Source organism: Panicum virgatum, chromosome 5N (genome assembly GCF_016808335.1).
Source record: "Panicum virgatum strain AP13 chromosome 5N, P.virgatum_v5, whole genome shotgun sequence".
Lineage (NCBI taxonomy): Eukaryota > Viridiplantae > Streptophyta > Magnoliopsida > Poales > Poaceae > Panicum > Panicum virgatum.
Window position 1 is genome coordinate 15943686 of NC_053149.1, and position 9488 is coordinate 15953173.

The 9488-nt window shown below is 54.3% G+C and overlaps 1 protein-coding gene, 1 long non-coding RNA gene and 1 pseudogene across 3 annotated transcripts; 1 reads left to right on the forward strand and 2 right to left on the reverse strand.

Moving 5' to 3' along the window:
* Positions 1–331: 331 nt before the first annotated feature.
* Positions 332–1592, reverse strand: LOC120674603 (annotated as a pseudogene).
* A 3038-nt stretch (positions 1593–4630) lies between these two features.
* On the forward strand, positions 4631–8035 carry LOC120673533. The gene is made up of 2 exons (XR_005674677.1): positions 4631–5903; positions 7517–8035. It is a non-coding gene; the product is annotated as an uncharacterized LOC120673533 (long non-coding RNA).
* Positions 6577–9144, reverse strand: LOC120673532 (auxin-responsive protein IAA4-like). Of its 2 annotated transcripts, none has more exons than XM_039954403.1 (4): positions 8719–9144; positions 7515–7717; positions 7014–7125; positions 6577–6823 (listed from the first exon to the last, which is right to left on the reverse strand). In XM_039954403.1, the coding sequence occupies exons 1-4, from the start codon at positions 8937–8939 to the stop codon at positions 6766–6768; spliced, it is 594 nt and encodes a 197-aa protein (XP_039810337.1). In that variant the 5' UTR covers positions 8940–9144; the 3' UTR covers positions 6577–6765. The 2 variants fall into 2 exon arrangements, with proteins under 2 accessions (XP_039810337.1, XP_039810338.1); XM_039954404.1 differs by having other exon boundaries at positions 6577–6931; positions 8719–9138.
* Positions 9145–9488: the final 344 nt, after the last annotated feature.

Consider the following 9488-nt stretch of genomic DNA (forward strand, 5'->3'; position numbering starts at 1 on the left):
CGCTGCAATAGGAGGCCCGCCGAGCCGAGCAGCAGTGTAGCCCGCCATCCACGGCTTCACACCACCTCTCCCCCACCGCGACCCTGCTCCGATCTCGCCTGTCGCCTCCGTCGCATGAGCGCGAGCAGCGGCAGCCGGCAGCGTCGAGAAAATTGGAATTCTGCCATCCTCAAAGGTGGGCTTTGGTGTTTTGCCATCCCGCAAATTGGTTTCGGCCGATTGCCATTATGAAACGGTCGCCAACCGGTAGAATTTTTTTTTGAGATTTTCCAATTCATATACTGATCTCTAATAGTAGACCACATGAACGGACCATTTTACCCTTGACCTCTCACATGAGAAAATGACTCCAGTTACTTGACTCCCTCGCCTCCTTGGGCACCGCCCCCGCCACGCCCACGAACTTGGAGATCGCTAGCGACTCCTCCGTCGCGAGCTCCGCCACCAGCTCGTCCACCGTCTTGGCCACCTTCTCCATCGCGCCCGAATCCACCTCTGCAGCTCGACCACCGGATAGCGACACCCGCCGCCGGCTCCGCCCGCTTTCCGTCGATGCCGCCGCATGCCGCTCCACGAAGGCGGCGATGACGCGCCGCACGGTGTCGGTGTTCCTGACACACTCTCCGGTGCCGTAGAGCGCGACGCCCAGCAGGTCCCCCGTTGGGGACCTGCTCCAGCACCGCCGCGACGTGGAGCTCCAAGTCGCGGCACGTCCTGGCGGAGGCCTCGGTGGTGACCGCGACGTGGAGGAGGCGGCAGAGGAGCGCCGCCGTGATGGGCGCGTCAGCGGCGGAAGGGAGCACGCCCACCATGGACTCCACAAGCGCGCACCGGTCCTCCCTGTCCCGGGGGTCGGTGAGGACCTCGGCCAGCGCGAGCTCCGCATAGGCGCTCGCCGTGTTTCCAAGCACCTTGGGGTCCGCGCGGCGGCACCGCAGCGCCGTGATCACCTTTTCAAAAGACGCCGGCGAGAGCGCCGCGAGCTCCGTCGTCCACCACCCCGGCGGCGTCCTGGTCGGGAACAGCGCCTCGTTGCAGATCCGGAGCGCGACAGCGTCTGCGGCACACCGCACGACGCCGAGCTCCTCGGAGGTGGGAGGAGCTCCTCGGAGGCGGGAGGAGCGCCTCGCAGGAGCAGCGCGGTCACCGCGCTGGGCAGCACGCGGAGCACGGCCTGCGCGAGGAACTCGTCGACGCGGCGTGCCAGGTTCGCCCGGTGCTGCATGTCGAGGAACGCCGCGGCGCAGCGGAGCGCGGCGGCGTTGCACGCGGTGATCTCGAAGTTGGCGCCGTAGCAGTAGCGCGTGGCCTTCTCGATCACGTCGGCGCCGCCGGGGAGGGCGGAGAGGTCGAGCTTGACGGCGGCGGAGGGGTCTTTGGCAACGTCCGTAGCCGCACCTGGGATGTAGCCGCAAGAACTGGGAGCCAGGGACGAGTGAGGTGAATGGATGAGAGCGAGCCTGATCTGAGATTCGAACGGATGGATAAGGATAAGGTCTCTGTTTCTTGTGAGCACAAGGGTAAAATGGTCCGTTCATGTGGTCTACTGTTGGAGAAATCAGCTGATGAATTGAGAAATCTCGAAAAGGCATTCTACCAGTTAGCCACCGTTTCATAATGACAATCGACCGAAATCAATTTTCGAGATGGCAAAACACCGAAGCCCACCCAAGTGCCGAAAACAATTTGCGTGAGGAGGACCGTTTGATCAGAATTCCAATTTTCTCGGCAGCGTCCGCGAGCTGACGGCCCTCCTCTCGGCACTGCGCCGCGCGCGCCACCCAAGTGCCGCTCACGCCGCGCAGCTCCACGCTCGCCTCGTCGTCTCCGCGGGCACCCGCCCGCACCCGGTCCTCCTCACGCAGCTCGTCTCCCTCTACGCCGCCGCGGGCCGCCTCGCCGACGCGCTCCGCGCCTTCCGCGCGCACCTGGCCACCGCCAACCTCCGCACCTACGTGGTCCTCGTCTCCGCCCTCGCGCGGCCGCGCCCGGGCCTCGCGTTCTCGCTCTTCGCGGGCGCGTGCCGCGGGCTCCGCCCCGGCCCCCACCTCGTCTCCGCCGTCCTTGCCGCCTGCGCCGGCCTCCCGCCCCTCTGCGGCCGCCAGGTCCACGCGCGTGCCGCCAAGGCCGTGCATCCTCGCGACGTGTTCGTCTACACCGGATTGGTCGACGCGTACGCCAAGGCCGGGGACATGGCGGCGTCCTGGAACGCGCTCCTCGTTGGTTACGCCAGGAGCAAGATGTGCCTCGAAGCAGTGTCGGTGTTCAGGGAGCTGGCAGTGGCAGGGCAGGGGCGGGAGTGTTAGGAATAAACCCAACGCGTGTGTGCGCAGCTGGGCGTGTGCGCGCGGGTGCGTCATGTGCGTGTGTGTGCACGCAGAGCTCGATCGTGAGCACGATCGAAGCCGTGGTCGTGCGGGCGATCAGGAGGCTGGAATCCGGGGGGCGGAGATTCGCGTCAGCTGCGCGGAGAGTGAAGACCGTTGGAGCGGGCGCATTGTGCGCAGGATCTCCGAACACGGCGGGAACGCGATGGAGCGCGTCGTGCGCGCTCGTGGCGGAGGTAGCGGCGTCGTAGCGCGTAGTGTGGGACGTGGGTGCGTCCCTGGGGCTATAAAGCTCCGTTGTACTCCGGTTGTGATCAGTGCGAGGTGAATTGGAGAGCGGCGTCCGGCGCCGTGCGTTTGTGCGTGAATTCCTCCGCCTGCTACTGTTCATCTTCAACCTCCCGCTCGCTAAAATTCGCCGCGTGTAGTTGCAATCGGTGAGGCTAAGCTAGTCAGGGAGCTCGAGGGTGGTGAGGCGCGTCCGTTGTGCGCAAGAACCAAAGCCAGCGACTGCCGGAGGGGTGACTTCATCGACGACCCCCCCGGCGGTCCCCTGTTTCGTGTCGCGGCGCGAGCGCGGAGCGCCAACAATTGGCATCAGAGCTAGGCTAGGGCGGTGCGCTGGTGCATGTTCTACGGTGGATCGGTGAGCCCACCTTGACAGCCGGCAAACAAGAAGCGCGTGGTCCCGCGGCGGAGTGCGACGGCGACAACCATGGCGAGCGGCGATGAGAAGACTCCTCCAGGCTCTCCGAAGAAGCCGTTAGGCGGAAAGGGCGGTGAAGACGCCGAGAGCAGTGGGAAGGGGGAGATCGTGCGCGTTGTCCGTGAGTTCGGCGGAGCAACGAATTGGCCGGTGCTCACCAAGACCAATTATACGGCGTGGGCGATCAAGATGGAGGCTATCCTCGACGCGCAAGGCCTCTGGGAGGTCGTGTCTTCGTCGAGCGGCGCCGAGGTGGACGTGCGGCGTGGCAAGACGGCACGCGCGCATCTTCTTCAAGCCCTGCCGGAGGATATCCTGATGCAGGTTTCGTGCAAGCCAACGGCGCATGCGGTGTGGGAGGCGTTGAAGACTCGGTTCGTCGGCGCGAACCGGGTGCGGACGGCGCGCCTCGCCACGCTCAAGGGGGAATTCGACCAGCTACTCATGGCGGACGGCGACGTGCTGGACGAGCACGCTGGGAAGATCAGCGGCATGGCCGCGAGGTTCGCCAGCCTCGGGTCCACGCTCGACGACGCCGCCATGGTGAAGAAGCTGCTCGACACTGTGCCTGACCGGTTGTACCCGGCGGTGGCGGGCATCGAGCAGTTCTGTGACGTCGCCACCATGCCGTTCGAGGAGGCGTTCGGGCGCCTGAAGGCGTTCGACGAGCGTTCGCGGCGGCGCGCTCAGCTTGCAGGCGGACTGGGCACGTCAGGCGGCCATGGTGATGGCGAGCGGCTTCTGCTCACGGAGGAGGAATGGCGGGCGCGGCACAAGGCGAAGTCCGGGATCGGGAGGTGCTTCAACTGCGGCGTGCGCGGTCACTTCTCCCGGGATTGCCGCAAGCCCAAGAAGGAGGTCGCGATGGCGGCCATGGCGGATGTCGGCGAGGAGCCGACCGAAGCAGCTCTCCTCTGAAGACTCCGGCGTCGGCGGCGCTGGAATCCGGCATAGGTGTGCTGGGTTTAGGGGGAGATTGTTAGGAATAAACCCAGCGCGTGTGCGCAGCTGGGCGTGTGCGCGCGGGGGCGTCGTGTGCGTGTGTGTGCACGCAGAGCTCGATCGTGAGCACGATCGAAGCCGTGGTCGTGCGGGCGATCAGGAGGCTGGAATCCGGGGGGCGGAGATTCGCGTCAGCTGCGCGGAGAGTGAAGACCGTTGGAGCGGGCGCATTGTGCGCAGGATCTCCGAACACGGCGGGAACGCGATGGAGCGCGCCGTGCGCGCTCGTGGCGGAGGTAGCGGCGTCGTAGCGCGTAGTGTGGGACGTGGGTGCGTCCCTGGGGCTATAAAGCTCCGTTGTACTCCGGTTGTGATCAGTGCGAGGTGAATTGGAGAGCGGCGTCCGGCGCCGTGCGTTTGTGCGCGAATTCCTCCGCCTGCTACTGTTCATCTTCAATCTCCCGCTCGCTAAAATTCGCCGCGTGTAGTTGCAATCGGTGAGACTAAGCTAGTCAGGGAGCTCGAGGGTGGTGAGGCGCGTCCGTTGTGCGCAAGAACCAAAGCCGGCGACTGCCGGAGGGGTGACTTCATCGACGACCCCCCGGTGGTCCCCTGTTTCGTGTCGCGGCGCGAGTGCGGAGCGCCAACAGGGAGGTGCTTCTGGATCAGGTGAGCGTGTCAAGTGTGCTGAGCGCTTGCACCTGGGCGGGCATGGTGAAATTTGGTAGCCAGGTGCATGCGTGCGCTGCCAAGGTGGGGCTGGACCCGGGCGCAGTCTGTGTTAGCAATGGCCTTCTTGATATGTACACCAGGTGTGGGTGCTCGCGGGAAGCTTTGGTCCTGTTCGATGCTATGGATAGCAGGGATGCCATCACTTGGAACGTTGTCATTTGTGCCTGCATTCATGAGAGCCGCTTGGCATTGTTAGCTCGCTTATCACCATGTATTCAAAATGTGGCAGCTTGGGCGGTGCACTCCGAGCATTTGAGGTAGCAGAAGATCGCTTCTGTGTGATGTCATGGACGGCCATGATCACTGCACTGCAGCAGAATGGACATGGAGTACAGGCGGTTGGTATGTTTGAGAAAATGCTAGAGCATGGCATCCCTCCAGACCACATCACATTTGTTAGTGTTCTCTCTTCCTGTAGCCACAGCGGACTTGTTGAGCAAGGACGCAAGTACTTCAAATTGATGACCCAAGTTCATAAGATCACACCTTCGACTGAGCATTATGCGTGCATTGTTGACATGTTTGGGCGAGCAGGCCTTCTAAGTGAGGCGAAACAATTCATTGACCAGATGAGAGTTAAGCCAGATGCATCAGTCCTTGGAGCACTACTTTCAGCTTGCATGAACTGCAGGGACCTTGAGATGGGAGAGGAGGTTGCTAAGAAGTTGTTTGTGATTAAACCTGGAAATATCGGGAACTATGTCCTGCTTGCTAATATCTACACATCACATGGAAGATTGGAGGAGGCAAAAGAGGTGCGGAAATTGATGAGGTTTCAGGAGTTAAGGAAAGAGAAGGGATGCAGCTTAATCAAAGATGAGAGCCAAAACTCTATGTTATGAATCTTCAGCAATGAGCTCGCTACACGTTTGACATACATACAGTAAACAGATTTTTGCATGCTCAAGGGTTCCTGAACATCCCAGCCATTGATTCTGGAATATACGATCCAAACCATATGTGAACACGCAAAATGAAGAACAATTACGTTACTAACAATGTGATCAGTATATGTGTTCCTCATAGTTGGATTACCAATATTGCATGCCGAATTACGCAGCAAAAGGAGGAAACAAAAGCACAGCATCTGTTGCAACTATTGAATTGTGATTTGATCATATTTGGAGCACATTCTCTTGTCTGGCAGATGAGGGCCTCAGGTTAAGGTTCCAAGTTCTAGCCTTCTCCCACATTAGGTAAGATCTGTTTCAGCTTATTGTTTTTCCTTTCCTGTGGCCTCTTAGAGTTGCATATGTGGCAAAAAATAAAGGGATATGAAGTGTCACATATTGTGAGTAGATTAACTTTATTTAAGTTTTGTGTCTATGTTTCATGTTTTCACTAAAGTGGAATTACACAGTTGTGATTCACTGATTTGACACCTTACAGGAAGTTGGCCATCCTTTGTTAATAGAATTGGAGACAAACATATGCTACAAGAGCACAAAGACTGCATTCGTATGTTCCCCCACTACTTTTTGTTCTTTTTAACAAGTGCAATTATGATTTATGTCTAGGTGTCTTATGTTTTGGTAATGTTAGATTTTATTAAATAATTGAGTAGTGAAGGTAGGATATCTTGTTTTGTTTCAAACAGTTAAAGCCAGATATCAAAGCTATCCCCAAACCCCCGCTCAAGATGGTAGTACGAGTTTGCTCCACTCATTTTTTAGAAGAATAAATACAAAATGGGAAAGATGCTTCATAGAAGGGGAAAAATATCTCTCTCTTTCATGTGTCACACTCTTTCAATACTTATACAAAGAGATCACTAGTTAAAATAGTTTTTTTTCTGGATCCTTATAATACCTTATTAGCATTTTTTGTGACTGTAATATTAAATGAACAAGAAAAGATCTGCAAGTACTCTGTTTTCCATACTTGCAAGAAAGTATATATCTTGGATTATAATATTTGGCATACAAATTCTCTGCTCTTCAACAAATAACCATGGTATTTACAAGTCAAAGAAACTGAAAAATAACGTACAAAAGACAGAACTTTGATATTTTCTAGGGAGGTAGCGAGGTTTGATTTTCTCAAGTATACTGTACACAGTTAGTATAGCCTCAGCTTCACATTCCCGCTCTGTTCAGCAAAACCATTCTCAATAAACCTATATAAAAAGAAGAAAGAAATATAAAGTCTGCCGCTTGGATAAGCTTGCTACTAGCATTTATCTGTTCTTGCAATCCTCAGTTTCTTCACACTTGCAAGGAAGAGCCTACCAGAGCAATGAACAGTGATAAGATTAACTAAAAGTAAATGAAATGCAAGTGAATCATTTAATCGGAGAAGAGACATACTCCCAAGGTACATCCCCAACCATCATCCAGTCTCCATCCTGGTCTTCATATGTGAGGATGTGTGCAGCCTTCTCGCGAGGAATTCGTTGATGGTACTCCATAACATCAGCATCTAATCATATCACATATTGATTATAGAGCGACCAGCAAGCATTGCCATACAATATAATATTGTAGCAAGATGTGACAACATGTCTCGAGTTTATCTATTCAAGCTTGATGTGTGAGACAGGAACTCCTCATAAAATTAAAGAATTCCGAAATCGGTGGTCCTACCTGTGCTAGCAAAAACTAGTGGCTAGAATCTCAAGAAAAGCTAGTGTTGGCATGGCATAACTACAATCCATTCTGTCGCTCAATTATGCAAATTTATCCATTTCTGCATGCACCAGATGGCTTAGTTGCTTTCATATATTCTACCAAAAACATTTCTATTTTTTCTGTTTTCACGTCCTCAAAAAATTGGGGGTAATGATGTTTGCTGGATGCATGTATACTTACAGGTGATGGGAGTCTTGAACATGTGGCGGAGTTTAGCAAGGAGGCTGTCGTACCCTTCCAGCAAGAGCAAATCCAGCTTCCGGCCGATCGGAACGCCTTCCATGTACACCTTCACGAACAATGTCCGCCGCCGGCGTGCTGACGCCATCAAGGCGCTTCTGAGGAACGGCTTGATTGGGGGCCAATCAGGGTGTACTTGGTTCCTGCCCATCATCCGTCCGTGTTGACAGTGTTGTTAATAAATTTGGATGATGTCCACAAGGAAACTAATTAGATGGGGAGTACTGTTGGATATTAATTGGGGGCGCTCTACATCTCTGAAATATGATAACAACAACACAGATCTGAAGTTGTTGTGAAGATTGCGATGATCAATGAAGGATCTTAAAAAGAGTGAAATGTCTGGCTCAAAGAATAAAAAAGTAAATCTGATTCTGTATACCTCTGCTTTCTTAGTATGATCGAGTATTCAAGTTGATCGTAAAAATGAAAGAAGCTTATGTGCCCAAGGAAAATAAGGGGAAAAAATGATGCAAAATCAACTGTTTGTCTGATCAAAATACCCAATACCGAAGACAATTCGTTTCGCATGTGAGAATTCCAAATCACGGTTTCTCTTCAATGAGCAAAGCACTACTAAAAGAACTGCTATACAAACTTGGGACATTATGAAATATAAGAGATAATCAAGATCTGTTTTGTATAGGCGTGGTCGATCGTGTGGAGAAGAAAGTACATGATCTAAGATGTTCTTTAGAAGACTGATTCAGCAACGGATTGGGGAAAAAATACTCGGTCTGGGGCAAGGTGATGAACTTATGGCTCATGCATATGATCTGTGTGATGAGAGTGAAGAGGTCGAGAGAAGAACACAAAGAACCAGATAGTTTTGGAAACCCCAATTCCCCAGCATGTATATGCGCCTTCATCATATAATTGATATCCTTTAGACAAATGGTGGGCAAATGTTCATCCAAGACGCCTTTGCGCCGCTGGGTTTACCCCGAAGGCCGAATTCAATGGTAGAGAACGAAAAGAGCTAGATATTCAGATTAGCCGTGCTCCTTCCTAACTTATTTGTTCTCGGAGGGGATGCCTTGCTTGCATGTACGACTTTACTGGTATCATCTACTACTACTACTTCAATTCCACAAAAGCTAATCAATTAAGAACTGAAGCGGAGTTGCAGGCGAAGAAAAGAAACCTTGGCGTAGAAGGGATGGTCGTGGTCTCCGCGGCCAGCAGGAGGGAGGAGGACGCCGGCGACAGGCTGAGCCCTAGCTGGAGGTCGGTGCTGAGGTCCCGGCGGCCCGCCGGCCGGCAGCCCGACGACGTCGTGGAGAGCACCGGGTGGGTGCTGCTGTCCATGGACGAAGACGGGGACCTGCCGCCGCCGCCGCCGCCGCCGCGCTTGCACTCCGCCATGCCGCGCGCCTGCTGGTGTGCATACACTGTCTGGCTGTTAATCCCACAGCACCTGCTGGTCTCTGGTGGTGTAGAAACGGAGAGAGGGCCAGGCCGGGGGTGAAGTGAATCGCGCGCACAACTACCCGTCAACAAGGAAGGCCAGGGAAGGGAGAAAGCAAGGGAGGGAGCAAGAGATCTATGTTTATATAGCGGGTGATGAGAGCTGAGTGGCTGACGAAAGCCAAAGACCAAGACCTGTGTGCATGTATAGGAGATAGAGAGAGGGTGGTGGACCTGGTGGTGCTTACATTTACCTTCTTTTTGTACATGCCTTTCTGTTAAAAAAACACAAATGGTTTCTTTTTGTATGCGATAGTGTGTAAGTAAACAAGTGGTTAGCTGATCATCAAACTAAGCGTGAGAGTGACACACACGTAGGGGTTCGTTCTCTTTTTCTCATTTTACACGAGCCCCATTCCATTTCGGGCTAGAAGATGCCTCGCTTTACGCCTCCTAGCTAGCAAAGCCAAACCACACCGTACCCAGATTCCATCGCCCACATATACA

What these genes read in the sequence shown, in the direction of transcription:
- LOC120673532 (XM_039954403.1), bottom strand. Translation starts at nt 8,939, where the DNA reads ATGGCGGAGTGCAAGCGCGGCGGCGGCGGCGGCGGCGGCAGGTCCCCG. An exon ending in ACCATCCCTTCTACGCCAAG is followed by an intron (nt 7,718 to 8,718) that starts GTTTCTTTTCTT and finishes GATGATGGGCAG; the next exon opens with GAACCAAGTACACCCTGATT. An exon ending in GTTCAAGACTCCCATCACCT is followed by an intron (nt 7,126 to 7,514) that starts GTAAGTATACAT and finishes TGATATGATTAG; the next exon opens with ATGCTGATGTTATGGAGTAC.